Source organism: Taeniopygia guttata, chromosome 30 (genome assembly GCF_048771995.1).
Source record: "Taeniopygia guttata chromosome 30, bTaeGut7.mat, whole genome shotgun sequence".
Classification (NCBI taxonomy): Eukaryota; Metazoa; Chordata; class Aves; order Passeriformes; family Estrildidae; genus Taeniopygia; species Taeniopygia guttata.
This window is the reverse complement of record NC_133055.1, coordinates 7,460,465-7,479,115: the sequence shown is the minus strand read 5'-3', so window position 1 is coordinate 7,479,115 and position 18,651 is coordinate 7,460,465. Positions and strand designations below refer to the sequence as shown.

The 18,651-nt window shown below is 51.2% G+C and overlaps 1 protein-coding gene and 1 pseudogene across 1 annotated transcript; one reads left to right on the top strand and one right to left on the bottom strand.

Annotated features, from left to right (window-relative positions):
• The window catches only part of LOC100230077 (uncharacterized), a 674,623-nt pseudogene that overhangs the window by 482,155 nt on the left and 173,817 nt on the right, over positions 1-18,651 (bottom strand).
• Positions 5,725-6,698, top strand: LOC140680922 (olfactory receptor 14J1-like). The gene has a single exon (XM_072919827.1). The coding sequence runs from the start codon at positions 5,766-5,768 to the stop codon at positions 6,696-6,698; it is 933 nt and encodes a 310-aa protein (XP_072775928.1). The 5' UTR covers positions 5,725-5,765.

The following is an 18,651-nucleotide window of genomic DNA, read 5'->3' as shown; positions in this document are numbered from 1 at the left end:
AAAATTGGGATTCCTCCTCCAAAACTCCATACATCCAAGGAATGCTCCCAAGTGAAAGCTGCCAGGACAGACAGGTCTGGCTGCCCTTGGCCTCTTGAGAGATGCATCTCATCTGCTTTTGAAACACTGGGGCTTGATCACCAATGTAAATAGTTGTCCTTCTCAAGGTGACCGTGGTCAAAACTGAGATTCCTCCTCCCAAATTCCATGTATCCAAAAATTCCTCCATTACAAAACATGCCAGGAAGAACAGGTCTGGTTGGCTGAGCCTTCCAGGAGCCACCTCTTTCTTCTTCTGCCTTTGAAATACATGGTCTCTGTGCTTTCCTTCCTATGGAAAAGAACTCTCCTTCTTATCTACACAGAAATAGCCAAAATTGGGGTTCCACCTCCCAAATTCTCTATATCCAAAGGTTGTTTTCAGACAAAAGCTACCAGGGCAAAGAGGTCTGGTTGGCGTAGACCTCTGATGGCCGTCTTTCATCTGCCCCTCAAACACCGGTGTTCTGTGCTTTCCTTCCTTTGGAAAAAAAACCATCATTCAACTCCGGGTGTCCATGTCTCAAATTGGGATTCCACCTCTAAAATTCCCTACATCCAAGGGTTGCTCCCAGACAAAATCTGCCAGTACCATCAACCCTGGCTGCCCCCTGCCACACTGAAGCTCGGTTCTTTCCTTCCCATGGAGATCACTGTGACACTGTGGGCACCTCATGGAACCAAGGGGATCATTGTGGCACCACTGGAGCCCATGGAACCAAGGGGCCATGGTGACACCGCGGGGCTTCATGGACCCAGAGACCACCATGGCTCTGTGGGGCCTGATGGAACCATGGAGACCATTGGGACCCTTCAGGGCCTGGTGTCACCAAGGGGGCATTGTGACACCTCAGGGCCTCCTGGAAGCAAGGGACCATTGGGACACTGAGGGGCCCCATGGAACTGAGGGAACATGGAACAGGTCTGGCTGGCTTGGCCTGCCAGGGTTCACCTGACAGGTCTGGCTGATGTTCGAATGCCAAGGGCTGCCTCTCATCAGCTGCTGGAGCACTGGGGCTCCATGCCTTCCTTGCTATGGAAAAGAACTGTCCCACTTTTCAGATGCTCATTTCCAAAACTGGTATTCTCCCTAAAAAATTCCTATATGCGAGGGTATCTCTCTGAGCAAAATCTGGCAGCTCTGGTTGGCCTCTGGTAGTCACCTCTCATCCCCCCAGGAAACACTGGCACACTGTTCCTTCATTCCTGTGGAAAAGAACCAGCCTTCATGTCCAGGGCCCATGGCCAAAATTAGAGTTTGGCCTCTAAATTTCCATGTATCCAACGATTGCTCCCAGGCAAAAGTAGCCAGGACAAACAGGTCAGGCTGGCCCTTTGCTCTAGTGATTTTCTTAGACTCTGAGCTGAATGTTTTCATTTGAAAACACCTTGGAAAGGGCCCAGATATCTCCCAAGGTGGGATTTTGAGGCCTCGGGCACATGACCACTACATATGGACAAAGGAGCTCTGTGCTCTGTGCTGCTGTGGTGGTTTTACATCACAGAAGTGATGTCCTGAGAGAAGCTGCTAGCAGTTTCCTCTGTGTCTGACAAAAAAACAATCAGTAATTAGCTTTGAGAGCTGACATTCTGTTAAACCACTAAGGAAACTGCAGACGCCTCTGTGCAGACCCAAGTTAAAGATGAGAAAGCCGGGCTGGGTCTCTCTCCCTTCTGGCCCCAAAGAGGTGCCAAGGCCGGCCCAGCCCCATCTCAGCCTTCTGGCCTGGCTGCTGAGATCCTGGCCCTGCCCCAGCGCGGCCCAGCCTGACACAGCCCCAGCACAGCCGCTGCAGAAACCTCCATGGGAAAACAGCTCCGGCCGCAAGGACCGAGCCCGGCCGGGCTCACGGAACCATCTGCAGCCCCGGGCAGATATTGACTCTGCCAGTGCTGCCATCCTCCCTGCAGTGAGAGAAAAGGACACAGGGCAGGCACACAGAGCAGCAACATGAAGACACCGAGGTCAGTGAAGAGGAAGCTGAGTCCCAGATGGGAGGGATGAGGAGATGCCTTGATCTTGGGGCTGAAATCCTCTGGTAAAGCTATGGAGAAGGATGTCATTGATACATCAGATTCTCTTTTTCCCTATAACACTTTGAAAAGTATGGGGAGATGACTTGTTTCAGTAAAGGCCTCCATGTAAAAGTAAGCAAATCTTGAAGTACCTGTGATCCCATGAGAAGTTTGAAAAGAAAGACTGATGAGACCCTGTGCCCTCAGGGAGAGAAGAAGACCTCTGTTCCCACAGATTAAGATGATTTCAGAAATAGATGAAGAGAACTTTGCCACTAAAAAGCTCATCTTTAAACTAATATCCCTTAAGTTAACATGGGCTATAAATACAGTTTTGGGAATTGCTGTGAAAATATGGGAGGGATTTGACAGTTACAGATTTTTCTGGGCAGCTGCTATTTGTGGAAATGAAAAGCCATGAGATAACTGTATTCTTGTGGAGCAGTCTCCATAACATTATCAAGAGGAACTTCCCTCCCGAAGCGAACTGACAGAAAATGTTAGCTTTGGTGTCTTTACATTGTCAGGTTGTATGGAGAGGGGAAGTGTTTTGAAAGTTTTGTTCTGATTCTTATTACTCTTTCATTTAGTTACAGTTAATAAACTTTTCTTTAAAAGTTTAAACTTTTATTTTGAAGTTCTGAACCTACTTTGACTTGCTCCTAATCCTATCTCAGAGCAGGAAATGAGTAAGCATATTCTAGTGAGTGCACTGGTAACTAGCCAGCACTGAACCCACCACACTAATTGGTGCATTGGCCAAGAAATCTCAAACTGGTGAACCAAAACAAGTAGAGAAAACTTCCTGATGAAATGCATTAGAGCAGAGGGAAATCAAGGCAGAGCCATGGTTTCTCAGGACTTGCTTGATCCTAATGAGCCCTGAGGTGCATTTGGAGCTGAGCCCTGGAACCTCAGGGCCTGAGAGGAGATTGCACAAACCTTTCCAGGAGTGAAAGTCAAGAGAAAACACCAAAAGTGTCTCGAGGTGTTAATGGGACCCACCAAGGTCCATCCCCAACACAGGCTCCTCATGGACTCCTTGGAGGAGAGAATTGGAGGCCAGGATGGCACAAAAACCTCTCAGATACACTCAGTGTGGAAAGGAGAATCCAAAGTACCTTAAAAACTTTGAGTATCTTAAAGCATTAATGAGCCCCACTGAGTGTCAGTACAAAGCTCTCAAGGGACTCATTAAAGCAGATAATTGGGGCCATGATTGCACAAACCTCACACAGAGTCTGGTTTAAAAGGGAAACACCAAGTACCTTAAAAGAACTGAAGTACCTTGAAGCATTAATGAGCCCCACTGAGTGATGTTCCTGACAAAGCCTCTCCAGGGACTAATTACATCAGATAATTGGAGGCCAGGATTGCACAAAGCTCTCAGAGACTCCAAGGCAAAAGCGAAGCCCAAAGTCCTTTGAAAAACCTGCTGTCCCTGGGAGCATGAAGGAGCCCCCAGGGCCATTCCTGACCAAGGCTCCCCAGGGACTCCTTCCAGCAGAACCTTGAGGCCACTGGGATGTGGGCTAGGGGGGGATGCTGAGGGCAGGACCAGGGGCTGACAGTGCCCAGCCTGGCTGGGGCTGTGCCAGGAGGCCCCAGGGCCTCAGGACAAGGTGTCTCCTCACAGCCTTTGGTGGCACAGACCTTGCTGTGCCCCAGGGCACCAAGACTTGGCTTCTCTTTGTCCCCACCTGTCATCAGTGCCTCCAGTTCTCTGCTCTGCCTGGGGCCTGGGGACACTTTCTCAGTCATGTCCCTCAGTGGGACCCATTAAAAGTCCAAGAAACTTTGGAGTTGGATTGTGACTTGGAGTTCTGGAGGGGTTTGTGCAGCTCCCTCTCGGGGCCTGATGTTCAGGGCCTGAGCACAAAGCCCCAGAGGGTCATTAAAGTCCTTGTGCTGTGTCTGTGCTGCTGAGCTGGGCCGGGCTCCTGGCACAGAGGGTGATCCTGGTAACCAAGCAGAGCTTCAAAAGCACATTTCTCTTGCTGAGCAGCTCTTCTCCCAGCCCAGCAGGGCTGGGGCACTGCCTGCAGCCAGCCCGGGCACAGCACAGAGGCACAGAGAGCTTCAATCAGTCAGGGCTGGGAAGGGGCTGAGAAGTGCCTGGGGCAGAATCACTGCCAGCCCTTGGCACAGGAACCTCTGGCTGCAGGACAATGCAGCTGCAGCTCCTGGAGAGATCTCCTAAAGCTGGAACATCCCAATGCCCACAGACCCTGTGAGTACAACTCTGAGTATTTCTGGTGCTGGGCAGGTGAAATGCTCATAAAGCTCTGAGATGCTGAGAGGTTCTGATCAGTCATAGAATTTTTCCAAGACAACGATTTTGACAAAAAGGAGGAAATTTATTAAGACTTTTTATTCAGTTTCCTATTATTGGAGAGTGACAGGGAAGGGGGTAAATATTAATGGTGGTTTATGAATTTTGACAAGTGCATGAGATATCCAAACTGTTATTTTAGTGATCAATAGGTTCACAGGAGATCCCTAATGTGCTTTCAGCCACTCTGCCCATGGACAGCAGCAGCACCACCTTTGCTGGAGCCATCAGGCTCAGTCTGAGCTGTCCTTGCTGCAAGCTGCAAACAGAACCTGCCCCCAGCCAGTGCCCAGCAAACAGGCAGGGTTCTGTCAGGCCAAGGAGAGTGCACAGAGATTTGGGGTCTGGGAGTGCTGGCACAGAGAGATCAGGCACAGGGAAACTCCTGCAGGAGGAAAATCTCCAGGAAGCAGAGAGAAGATCAGAGAAGGAGAGAAAACAAAACCCAGAAATACTGAGGCAGGGAGAGTTTAGAGATGGCCAGAGGAGCCCCTCCAGTGCAGCCCTTCCCTCTGCACAAGCCCCCTCCCTCCTGTCCCCCAGCCAAGCCTCTGCCCTCAGGGCTGGGGCTCCAAGGCGTGCAGCCCCTCCTGTGCAGGCAGAGCTGCAGCAGAGCCGTGGGGCAGCTCTGCAGCCCCGGGCCCAGTTCCCTCTGCAGAGCACAGGGCTGGGAGCAGCTGCCCGGCACTGGGGGCTCTGGCAGGGGGCACAGCTGGCTCAGGGTGACACAGCTGTCCCCAGTGCCCGGCTCTGGGCAATGCTGGCAGTGCAGCCAGGGAAGGAGCTGTGTGTCCCTTCATCCAGTGCCATCAGAAGGACACTTGGAAGCCTCCCAGAGATTTCAGTCTAAGCTGAGAGCTTCAATGCAGGGTGCAAACCTGTCCTAGAGCATCTCTGAGTTATAGGATTCATGGGGAAATGCAGATGTGTTCTGACACTGAAAACGCTGCTGGGTTGGTGAAATGAGCAACGTGAGTCCTTGGCTCCAAATGTGGAGCTGGGCAGTGGTGGATCCATCTGTCTCAGCAGTACCTGGTGACATTTTAGGGAAAGTCTGAGAAGCTGATCATCCGCCACCTGAGAAAGGTTAAAGCCCAGAGAAACTCTGAACAGGTCAGAATGACAGACCCCTCACTCTCCTCTCATCACTTAGCTTCACAGAACTTGTTCTATTTTATCTGAGGAGAGTCAAGAATAGCAGGAGAGACATGGGGGGAGCTTAAAGAGAAAACCCTAGAACTCTTGAACACAAAAGGCTGTCCATGTGCATTCCACTGGAAGGTGTATGGGAAATGGCTTTTATTTTGGTTACAGGTATCTCCTCTAATTCTTCACTGTCCTTTCTCCATGAACAGGTGCCCATGTGCAGCCACAGCAAATGTCCAACAGCAGCTCCATCAGCCACTTCCTCCTGCTGGCACTGGCAGACACGCGGCAGCTGCAGCTCCTGCACTTCTGCCTCTTCCTGGGCATCTCCCTGGCTGCCCTCCTGGGCAACGGCCTCATCATCAGCGCCGTAGCCTGCGGCCACCACCTGCACACGCCCATGTTCTTCTTCCTGCTCCACCTGGCCCTCAGCGACCTGGGCTCCATCTGCACCACTGTCCCCAAAGCCATGCACAATTCCCTCTGGGACACCAGCACCATCTCCTACGCAGGATGTGCTGCACAGCTCTTTTTCTTTGTCATCTTCATCTCAGCAGAGCTCTATCTCCTGACCATCATGTGCTACGACCGCTACGTGTCCATCTGCAAACCCCTGCACTACGGGACCCTCCTGGGCAGCAGAGCTTGTGCCCACATGGCAGCAGCTGCCTGGGCCAGTGCCTTTCTCAATGCTCTCATGCACACAGCCAATACATTTTCCCTGCCCCTGTGCCATGGCAATGCCCTGGGCCAGTTCTTCTGTGAAATCCCACAGATCCTCAAGATCTCTTGCTCCAAATCCTATCACAGGGAACTTGGGCTCATTGCAGTTACTGCCTGTTTAGGACTTGGCTGTTTTGTATTCATTGTTTTCTCCTATGTGCAGATCTTCAGGGCTGTGCTGAGGATCCCCTCTGAGCAGGGACGGCACAAAGCATTTTCCACCTGCCTCCCTCACCTGGTTGTGGTCTCCCTGTTTGTCAGCACTGTAATATTTGCCTACCTGAAGCCCCCCTCGATGTCCTCCCCTTCCCTGGATCTGGCCCTGTCAGTTCTGTACTCGGTGGTGCCTCCAGCCCTGAACCCCCTCATTTACAGCCTGAGGAACCAGGAGCTCAAGGCTGCAGTGTGGAGACTGATGACTGGATGGTTTTGGAAACATTAAACTGCTGGCCAATTTCTGCAAATCACTTGCAATAAACATCATCTTTGATACTTCTTTTTGGTTTCATTTTGGAGGTTCTTTTTCTTTGTAATACACATTTAATATTGTCCTCACAAAATGTCATTGCTTGTGCCATTTCTCACTTTGTTTCACTCCACCTTCCCTGCGGCTACAGACTGTGTCAATGAGGGGCTGCACTCTCAGTGGCTTTAAAGGAACTAAAGGATGTCCCAGCAAAGTTTTCTGCAGAGATGCCCTTTTGTTGCCTTCTCTGGAGCTGCAGCAGCAATGTCTGTGTGCAGAGCTGGGGCAGATCAGTGCTGGCACAGCAGCTGTGCCCAGGAACAGCAGCACTTGGTGCTGCCAGTGCTGCTCCCGTGGCCCTGCCCCGCTGCCCTGGTGGCCCTGGTGTTGCTGCAGGGCCTGAGTGCTCTCGGGGCCGGGCACAGTCCTGGGGGTGGCAGTGCCGGGGCTGCAGCAGGGGCAGGCCATGGGCACTGCTGGGGCAGCGCTGACGCCTCAGGCCAGGGCCTGGGGGCTCCAGGCTCCTTGCCCAGGCTCTCTCAAGAACATGGCCAGGCCAATGCTCAGCACAGAAAACCCCCGTGAGCAGCCCCAGGCTGGCCGTGGGCAGGCTGGGGGCAAACAGCACGGCTGGTGCTCTGCAAGGGCCCTGGGGGAGACGGGAAGGAGCAGCAGAGCAGGGGCTGATCCATCCCCAGTGCGCTGCACAGCCCAGGGCAGCGTCCCAGAGCGTCCTCATGGAGCTGCCAACAACATCCCCCCTCTGCAGCCCTGGCCTCTCCCCCAGCTCACAGCGGTGCCACATCCTTGCAGGCACAGACACGGCAGCACTGGCTCAGCAGCCCCTGTTTGCATTGCACACAGCAGGCGGGAGCACCCCCATGCTGGTGCTGTGGGGACATGAACCTGGGGGAGCACAAATGCCATCAGCCCCTGGGGCCAGGAAGGGCTGGGGGACGCCAGGGGAACCACTCAGCTTTGTCCTGGCCTCTGCAGTCAGCCAGAAAGTTTGTTCCCATCAGCTGGGAGTTCCCTGTCCCACTGCAGAAGCTGCTGCTCATTTCCATGGCCTGTCCCTGCTTCAGCCACAGCGCTGCCACCCCCAGGAGCTGGAGAGGTTCTGCAGGACTGACAGGATGGGCTTTGGGGCTGTGAGGAGAAGCTGAGGGACCTGGGCTGCTGGAGCTTCTGAAGAGGAGGCCCAGGGCTCCTCCTGCAACTGCTCCAAGGGTGGTTTCAGAGATTCACAGAATCAGCAAGTTTGGAAAAGACCCTGGGGATCATCAAGTCCAACCTGTGCCCTGACACCACCTTGTCTCCCCTGAGCCTCCTCTTCTCCAGGATCAACAACCCCAGCTCCCTCAGCCACTCCTCACAGGAATTGTGCTCCAGACCCCTCACCAGCCTTGTTGCCCTTCTCTGGACACACTCCACCCCTCCATTTCCTTCCTAAATTGGGGGGCCCAGAACTGGACACAGCACTCGAGGTGCTGCCCAACAAGTGCCCAGCACAGGGGAAGAATCACTGCCCTGCTCCTGCTGGCCACACCATTCCTGATCCAGGCCAGGAGCCATTGGCCTTCTTGGCCACCTGGGCACACGGCTGGCTCATGTCCAGCCTGCTGTCCATCAGTCCCTGTAGGTCCCTTTCTGCCTGGCTGCTGTCCAGCCCCTCTGTCCCCAGCCTGTAGCACTGCAGGGGTTGTTGTGGCCAAAGTGCAGGACCCGGCACTTGGACTTGTTAAACCTCACCTTGTTGGATTTGGGCCCTGGATCCAGCCTGTCCAGGTCCCTCTGCAGAGCCCTCCTACCCTCCAGCAGATCCACACTCACATCCAGCTTGGTGTCATCTGCAAAGATGTCCTTGGTTCCAAGGGGCCCCTCAGTGTCGCAATATCCCTTTGGTTACACCAGGCCCTCCCAGACAACTTGGTGTCACCACGGTTCCATGTGGCCCCAGAGTGTCACAATGGTGTCCATGATTCCATGAGGCCTCCCAGTGTCACAATGTCCCTTTGGTTCCATGGGACCCCTTGGTGTCACAAAGTCCCTTGGATCCTTGGCCCCTGCAGTGTCACAATGTCACCGTGGTCCCCAAGGCCCTGCAGTGTCACAGTGGATCCTTGGTTTCATGAGGTCTGGCAGGGCAGCAATGCTCTCCTTGGTCCCACAGTGTCACAGTGGCCTCTTGGTCCCCAGGGACACTGTCAGTCTGTGGTGGTGGCGGCACAACTTTCCCTGGGAGTGTTTTGTGCCAATGGGCAGAGCCACGGGAGCCCAGCACACACACACACACACGGAGCAGCTCGGCAGGGAGGACACGGGAGGGCCCAGGCATGGAGCTCCAACGAGGGTTTATCAGGGTCTGACGCTCCAGGGCTCTGGGGGTTAAAGACAAAGACAAAGGAGGGTTTAGGGTGTAAATACGGGAAAAGAGGGGCTGGAGGAGAGCGTCAGGGATCTCAGGGTTTAGGGGTGATACACAGGGAAGGGACTAATAGGGAATGGCAGGGTTGATGGGTGGGCACATAAACCAATGGGAAAATAGGGAAGGGAGAAATTGCTAGAACATGAACATATCAGGGTAAAAGGGGCAGGAAAGGCCAACAGGCCAATGGGGACAGAACTGGGACAAATTAACACAGTGCTGCAGAGCTCCATGGGGGAAGCTTCTGTCCTCACCCTGAGCTGTGAGGAATGCCCAGAGCCTACGGTGCATTTCTCCAGGGGATCGCTTTTGCCCTCTCCCCAGTAAGCTCACAGGCCTCCACAAACACACTGGAGATGTCTGGGGCCATTCATCATTTCTCTGCTCTCAGCACCGAGGCAATGGACTCTGGCACAGCTCTGAGCTCAGGCCCGTGGCAACCACCCCTGGCCATGGGGCTCCATGGAGCTGCTCTCAGGAAACCCCCCAAGAGCTGGGGAGTGCCCCAAAACTGCCTCAGGAATGTGAGATACCCCAGCAGCTCCTCATGAATGTAGACTATTCAAACACTCACTCAGTAATGGGCTCCCCATATCTTAATCACCCCCAAACTTTGGCTGTCTCATTCCAGACCCCACCCCACCTCCCAAATGCCAACCTCTACCCATCCCACCCCTCCTGCACATCAAGACCCCTTCCCAAGCTGTACTTCCCCATTTCACACCTCCCAATCCCCATCCCACCAATCCCACCCCACCCAATGCTCATCTCACCCTCCTGATTTGCATCCCGCATTGCCCAATCCCCTTCCAACCCAATTTCACCCTGAGAGGCGGTGGAATCGAGTAATTTTGGGGTGGGATTCAGCAGTTTTTTAGCGGCACTGAGTGGATTTGAGCAGAAAGATCAGTCCCTCTCATCTTTTGGAGTGCCAAGAAATAAAGACAACTAAACCAAATAGCCCCCAAACTCCCCCATATCCTCACAGATATCTTCTGGAACCCAAGATTCCTCAAAACACAAGTAAAATGTGAGGCTTTAAATGCTTTTGATGAATTTGTTGATTTTAACCCCATTTTTCTGTGTTTTGAAGGGAGGAAGATAAAAGATAATAAGAGGCAAAATAAAATAACAGCAGCCACTTCCCTCTGTGTATCACAGGGAATGTGGGTCACCAGGGCTCTGACCAGGGTGGGTCCTCTGATGGGGATGGAGCTGGAGCAGCGCAGGAAGCTCTTCCTGCAGGCGGGATTCTCACAGGGCTTCCCTTACCGGTGCCTCCGCTGGTGCCGGGTAAAGAATGAGCGGTCTGAGAAGCTCTTCCCACACCGGGGACACTCGTAGGGCCTCTCCCCGGTGTGGATGCGCCGGCGGGTGATGAGGGTGGAGTTGTGCTTGAAGCCCATCCCGCAGTCGGGGCAGCGGAAGGGCCTCTCCTGTCTGTGAATCCGCTGATGCACAAGGAGATGGGAGCTGGTGTGAAACCTCTTCCCACACTCAGGACACTCATAGGGCCTCTCCCCAGTGTGGAACCTCTGGTGGACAATCAGGTCAGACCTGTGGCTGAAGCTTTTCCCACATTCCCCACACTCGTAAGGCCGTTCCCCAGTGTGGATCCTCTGGTGGCAGATCAGGTTGAAATTCTTCCTGAAGCTCTTCCCACACTCAGGACACTCGTAGGGCCTCTCCCTGTCATGAGGCTGCTCCTGGACTACCAGCTCTGATCCCTGGCTGAAACTCTGTCCACCTCCCCGGCACAGGGTGGGTCTTTCCTCCTCAGATCCCCGTGATCTGCGTTTGCAGCCCCTCCTCCTGTGGGATCTCTGGGGCTTTTCCTCCCCCTTCAATTCCTCAGCCATGGAGCCACTCAAAACAGCCTCTTCCACGATGTTCTGCTGGGGGAATTTGTCCTCCCTGCTCTCCACCCTCAGCTCCTGCTCTGGGGTAGGAAGGACAAGGAGAGGATGGGATTTGCCTCCGTGCCACAGGGAAGGGCAAGGAGATCCCCCCAGTGCGTCCCCGGCAGGAGGGCACCGGCAGCGGGGCTGTCCTGCAGCCGGGGCTGTGCTGGGCTGGGAGATGGAGCAGGAGAGAGGGGGAAAGGGGCACTGACTTCCTCCTCACCTGCCTTGGTGTCCCAGGGCATTTTCCTCACAGCCTCCTCCTCCATCCAGCCAAAGTTTGGGAGTGGGAAATCCTGGTGTGGGGAAAAAATAAGGTGTGAACACCTTAGGCTGGGGATTCCTCCTGCCCAAAACCATTTCCAGGAGTCTCCTGGTGTCCATAAATACCTCCAAAAATCACGAGTTAATAAAAAAAAGCCACCAGGAGTGTCCCATTTCCAGTCTCATCCCTCTGGGGTTCTGGTGTCCCCCGTCTCAGGGCTGCGGGGGATCCTCGAGGGTCCTGGGGATCCCCCTTCTCCAGGGTCCTGCTTAGGGATGCTGGGGGGGTTTTGCAGTACAAGGGTCCCCCTCTCCAGCCTCCCCCCGGTCCAGGCACTTGGGGGTCCCCCCTCTTTCCACCACCCTGTCCTGGTTTAGGGCAAATTTGGGAGAAAACCCCCAAAGGGTTTTCTAGAAAGCAGATTTAAGTGGACTCTCCCCCAACCAGTTTGGGAAAAGATTTCCTTGGAGAAAAGTAGAAAAAACCTGTTTATTTAACAGGCAAAGCATTCACCAGCACAAAACATGAACAATATTAAACAATAAAACCTGTTGTTGCTCCAAAAGAGATGACAAACTCAGAAAGTCCCTCCGTGGGCTGCAGCTCGGCTCACTCAGGCTCTGATCAGTCCCTCCATGGCCCAGGCCCAGCCCGGTGGGCCACAGGTGTGAGCTACTGGTGCTCTTCTGGTGTTCAGTCCAGAGCAGGTTTAAACAGCTCCAAAGAAAAAGAAAAACCACAGCCCAGGGAACTTCTCTGCCTCAGCGAGCTAAAAACTAACTAAAAGCAAAGGAGAGCTCTGTCCTGCTGTCTGTTGGCAGACAACTGATACCTCAGGTTTAAGTTTTTCTGTTCTGTTTTGGTGTGCAGCTTCTAGCTTTAGATTAAGTGTTCCTGGGATCTTTTCACAGGGTGGTGAAGACAAAACAATCCTGTTCTAGCTGGAGAGTCAAGGACAATCTCTTCAAACTTCAGGCCCAAAGCACAAACAACAGGAAAAGAGGAGGGCAGGCAAGCAAGGAGGATGAAAGTTCATAATTTGAAGCTATTAATTGGGCAGTCAAATCCTGTATGCAAACGGACTAACACTTACAAAAATGTGAGAACTCATGACCAAGCCCTCTTTTGCTTCCATCTCGGAGCCATCCGGGCAGAGCCCCGACCATGGCTCCGGTACTGCCGGGGTGTGGCCTTTGAAGGCACTTCAATAAATATCCTCTTTATTCCTCTTGGCTCCGTCTGGCCTCTGTCCCAGCTCCTTAAGGCATCTCAGCAGCCCAGGAGCCGGAATGTGGAGGGGTGAGTGCAGTTCCTGAAAACAAACTGCGCGCTTCTTCCTCCCCCTCTTCGCTCTCAGAACCAGCCCTGAAGGTGCAGAACTCATTTCGGGGCCAAACGGACCAATGGGGGTACGAGCATCGTGAGGTCACCCCAGGACAGGCCCTGCCAGGCTCAGGGGTCCCGTCCCCGCCTCATCTCCGGCTGCCGGGGGTCCCCCAGCTCCGGTATCGCCCCTTCCCCTCTGCCGCCCCGGGGGTCCCACGTTCCGCAGCCCCGGCTCTCACGGGGATCCCCAAAACCAATGTCCCGCCCTGTCAGCACCGGGCCAGCCCCGCGTGGTCCCCCGGGACCCTCCGAGGGGCGATCACAGCTCCTCTCCCCCCGAAAAAGCTCCTCTTGGGGAGCCCGGAGGGATCCGGGGCTCGGCATCTGCCGGCTCCGAGCGCTCTCCAGAAAAATCCTCCCGGAGACCCCTCGATAGAGCCGGGGCGAGCTCGGCCTCCCCCTGCCCTGCGGCTCGGGGCTGGGACGATGCTGGCAGGGCAGGGGGTGCTGCAGCAGGATCCTACAGTGACATTTCACTGCCAGCCTTCATAACTTCATCCCTGTGTTGTTGCAGCTCATGGATTGGGAATGAAATCAGGGCAGGGCCTTTGGTGGGAGCTGCCCTGGATCAAGGGAAACACTGAGAGAGAAACAGAGCAGGCAAAGAGAGGCAGGAGAGAAAGGAGGACACAAACACAATCAGCTGAGAAGGTGGCACTGTGAAAACAGAACTGCAATGGACTAAAAATTAGTGCGACAGAAAGAAATCATTTTGTAATTTCCTATCAAAACACATTTTCCTCCCTTTCTCACCAACCTTGTCCTGGTGTCATTCAGCAGGGCTGTCAGAAAGTTCATCATTCTGAGTGGATGTTCCAGGCTGCAGCCACAAGGAAACAGGGAATGGGGATTTTCCTGCTCCTGGGGAGTGAAACACTGATGAAAAATTAAACCCTACAATTTTAATAAAGATTTGTAGAGAATGGGTATGCTTATTTATATGCTGTGGACGCATGTCCATTAAAGGGCAATAAGTCCTGACATACGTCCACAGCGCTATAAATAAACATACCCATTCCTACAAATCTTTATTAAAATTGTAGGGTTTGATTTTCATCCGTGTTTCATTATGGTGAGCCAGGCAGGAGATTTTCTGTCCTCGCAGGGGCAGGGGGTAGAACAGACCTCCTTGGCACACCCGGGGAATTTCCCTGGAGGGGCTCCGCTCTGCCTCGCTTGCCACCTGCGGAGACAGCCACGGAGCGCTGGTGTGCGATAAAGGGACGGACTGAGAGGGCCCTGGGGTGCCAGAGCAGCACTGCTGGGCAGTCCCTCAGAGCCGGCAGGGCCCGGCCTCACTCCTGGGCCTGAGTGCCCGCGGGGAAGGGAAACAAGCGGAGAAACGGGGCCGAGGACGTTCACTGTGTTTAAAGGCGGTGATTTGTGTGCATTTGAACAGTGGCTAGACGAACTGGGCGGGTTCCTCTGCCCCAGTGGTTCGGACTTGGATTCCTGGAATTTTACTGTGTGCTGTTATGCTGTGGTGTGTTGAGAAAAGGGGACACTTTAAGAGATACCACCAGTGAGTTTCCCAGTGAGGTTGTGTGATTCTTCCCCCACATTATAGGATTTTAATTCTCGAGATTATATAGTTGGATTTATAGAGGTTTTAAGATTTTTTTTGCAACAAGTGTAGCATTTTTTGCAGAAGAGCTACAGTATAATGATTTAGGTTTAACTGTATTAAAACAAGTTAAAGGAATTCCAAGAATTCCTCCCTCACAGCAACTTAAGCCCTGACTCTCCTTGAATTTGAGATAAGGACAGGGTTCTGTGTTTGTGAGCATATCAGAATTTTTGCTGTAACAGGCACAGCCTTTTGCAGGGCAACGAAATAAGTGTCAGTAGAAACAATGCTTTAATTAGATTGTGCAAGAAGAGAACTAGAAAAGACTGAGATTTTGTAAAAGAGGGATTAAATAAAGGAAAAATGCCAAAGTGATAAACGGAATAGCCTGCAGGCAATTCCCGGGAGTTTTTGGTGCATTCAGAGGCTGGCACCTTGTATGAGTACTATTACAATGCAGAGTTTGTGAGAAGGGCTAGTATTGCTGTTCCATGCCCCAAGTGTAAATTGAAGGCTCCTAATCAAGCCAATTCAGAACCTGAGATCTTAAAGCTTATGTGTAAATGATCGCATCTCATACCTGCGACCTGGAAAGTCTGTGTGTGAGAAAAACTGAAAAAAGACCATGAGGCTTGGGTTGAAACAAAATAGTATAAGCAATAAAAACTAACCAAAGCAAAGAGATTACCAGAAAGCCTCCAATAAGGGCAGCTCAGAAAACTAAAGGATTTATAACACCTTATTGCAACCAATGCTGTTTTAAGACAGGAAAGAAAATAAGGTGAGGTCTTGTATGCTAATATGTTTTTTCACCTCCAAGAATCACCCAAAATGTCAGAGTCACTGGGTTCAGAGTTCCTTCTGACCCACTGGTGTTAGCTCTTAAAAAAAAACAGAGCAAAGAGAAAGCAAATCAAATGTGTTGCTCAGCATGCAGTGTAAGACCTGTGCAGGTGAGGGCTGCGAGGGGCCGGGACCCGCTCCCGCCGGGATTCGGGCAGGTCTGGGCGAAATTCCCGAATTTTTGTGCGCAACTCTGGTGGGTATGGTCGAAATTTTCGTTTGTAAACTAGGATTTTCTTTCTCCTGCAATCTGTGGTTTTGCAATCTTTTCCCGGCTGCAGCTTGTGGTCTTTTAAACCTTTAAGAACCTTTTTGTACGACCACAACTTATTAATGTATATTTTACATAATCACGAATAATTCCATAACTTATAACAATGGGGCTGCAGAGATCCCCCTGCAGGTTCACGGGTGTGAAAAACACCAATCACTTGGTTTTTAAAATTTTAAAATTTGATAATAATAAAATGGTTATAAAAATAATAGAGTAATAAAGTTTAGAGTTAGGGCAATTACAAGACAATAAAAAGCAAAGAATTACGGACGTCCGGATGCTCTTGGACACTAAGTCACGGAAAGCATGACTTGTGAACAAAGGAATCACCCTTAAACCAATACACTGTTGCATATTCATACATCCTTCATGGTTATGCATACATTCTATTCTAAACAAGAAACTCTGTCTGTTGTACGTCAGCTGTTTCCTTTAATCCCCTGGCGTCTTGGAGTCTGAGCAAGGCCTGAAGAAATTAGCTTCTTCTGATAAGAAGCCATAAATTCCTCTCCTTTGGAAGACTGAGGTGTTCCTCGAAGCGAGTGTCTCATTCCTAAAAAGAAAACTCACCCCACGTACATAGTCTCTATTTTAATATTATGTTGTAACCTAAAACTACGCTTAACACAATATGTAAGAGAATTAATACAGCATAAACTTTCTAACATGACACATATAATATTCATTGTAACACTTGTGAAAAGCCAATCATAAATATGCATTTGTCACAATCCCTCCTCTTATTCTTTATAAATCATTTGGCTTGAGCAATATTTCTTATCCTCTTGCATTCTTTGGACTCTGTTTGTAATCAAATAAAACATGGGATTAAACAAAGAAGAAATATCAAAACACTTGTAACACATAAAAGGAAGAATCCTAATTTCTTCCACCATCCCATTCTCAATACATTACCCCACCTGTTAGTTTTTAACATTACTTTCTCTTTGGTTTTTTTTGGACTGATACCAGGGTCATAATTTTTTTCTGATATCCCTTGTTTTTTCCAGGATGACGCCCTCATTGCCATCTATTTTCAACAATCTGTACACCCCATTCTTTAGCCAATGAATAGCATAAAGCCAACCTATTTTAATCCACTGCAGTTATAGTTTGGCTTTGCTGACTCAATATTAATTCCAGTGCCTGAGCAGCTTTGTTTGTTATCTCCTCTATAACTGCTTGGAGTCCTATAATACGATGCAGTATATAATTTGGGGTTAATACAGAGCTAGATTGCTGTCGTGGTTTGACACGGAAAAAGAATTTTTCTGGAAGGAAGAAGTCAATTTGGACATTGACCAATTGAAGGTGGACACGCCTCTGAGAACACAGAGGGGTTAAAAGCAGAATTCCCAGGGGAACTCGCTCTCTTGGGTTCCAGTCAGCGGTCCGTGCAGGACTCTCCCCTGCCCAGCGACGAGCTGGGTGGGGGAGGGGAGAAGCCATGTGGCCTTCGGAGGTAGGCCCAAGGGTGGAGGGACTGGACCCCCCCTGCAGATGGAAGGGTGGAGAAAATCTGGGATGTCTCCGTTCCCCCCAGAGTCTCTCACTCCCAAGAGAGAAAAAGAGACGGCGGTGGTTTTATCAGCAGTTCACCGCGGGGAAGGAGAAGAGCGGGGGGGGCCACAAGGTGTCCAGCCGGGCTGTGGGAGCTGGAGCCTGGGCAGCGAGCCATCTCTGGTAGTTGGGACTTTTAACCCTTCCTGAGAAATGAAAGCTTTGTGAAATTTTTCTCCTCCTTGGTTTGAAAAAGAGAGGAAGAGAGACAGCCTGGGACCCGGGATGTTGGGAGGAGAAATTCTAGGTGGGAGGAGATGATGGAGTGGCTGTTTGGCTGGACTTTTTCTTGGTAGCCACAGACTGAACTGATCTTCTCCTCCAAAGAGAGACTGTATTTTAGGAGGATGCTGGTGAGCCAAAGAGACCTGCTTCAGCTGAGAAAAGACAGAAGTGGAGCGAACAGGGAAAAGTTAAGGAGGTTTGTGGTGGTGCCCCCTGTCTTCAGAGAAGAAGAGAAGAAGATCTCTGTTCGTGGATCCTCGGCCCCAGGGGAAAATGGGGGGGACTGTTGGTCCCAAAAATGAAAAAACTGAACTGTTGTTTTTTCCCTCTTGGCAGGGCATCCTTGAAAGGAAAAATCCTAAAAAGCAGTCTGTCCATCCATGCATTGGTGGTGAGAGCACCGTGCATGGAAAGGAGAGGGTCACCACTGGCAAACTTTTTTCTCCGGGCGGTGCCATGTGGTGACATGGAAGCACAGGATGTGGCAGCTGTGTTTCTTGGGGGGTTTGTGGCACAAGAGAGACTCCTCTCTCCCTGCAGATGGACTGGGTGTTGATTATCTGGAGGGTGGAAACCTGATTGGGGTCCAGATTGTGTCTCACTGTGGTTTGTTGGAGTTGGGTGGTGGGAGGAGGAATGCTTTGGAAGGTTTTCATTTTGAATTGTGTGTTTTCTTTCTTCTTTTTTTTTTCCCCTCTTTTATAGTAGCATAGTGGTAGTAGTTTAATAAAGTTTTTTTCCTTATTATTAAGCTTGGGCCTGCTTTGCTCTGTTCTCGATCGCATTTCACAGCATTCAGTTGAGAAATTGCATTTTCATGGGGGGCACTGGCATTGTGCCAGTGTCAAACCATGACAATTGCTGTGCTGGTTTCACCTTTTTGTTTACTAATTGCCTTTTTACCGAATCTTGGACTATATCTCTAAGATCAAATGTAAAACAAATCCATCTCTCTCCTTTTGGACATTCCATGCCCCAAGTATTACTACTTTTCCCTAGTTCCTTGTAATCCAATATTTTCCCCCATTTTGCCTGCAGGTACTCAGTTTGGGTGGGTCTGTGGCTGTTGACATGGGTGTGTGTAACAAAAAGGAACTTTGGTTCCTTTCCGTGTAATACTTTCTGTAGCATTTGGGACACGATCTTGCTGGTATCTCAGAAGGGAAAAGACAACAAATGAGAGACAGAAACAGGAATGACAGAGGTCTGGCATGGCTTATACCCCCACCTCCCCTGCCTGTGGGGTTGCTTCCCACAGCAGGTACGTGTGATCTTCTCGGTGGTGAGTACAGTGCTCAGTCCAGGCTTGCCCTCTGTTTCCCTTGTCACTCCTTTTTACTCATTTTTTTAGGCAAGTCCTTTTCGACACTCCTTAACTTTGGTTTCCCACCGTTCCTCAGGTATCTCTCACTCAACAGGCACTAATAATTCCCATCCACAAAACAAAGTTATTACTTCAGTTATTTTGGGTTCTATCTGC

What these genes read in the sequence shown, in the direction of transcription:
- LOC140680922 (XM_072919827.1), top strand. Translation starts at nt 5,766, where the DNA reads ATGTCCAACAGCAGCTCCATCAGCCACTTCCTCCTGCTGGCACTGGCA.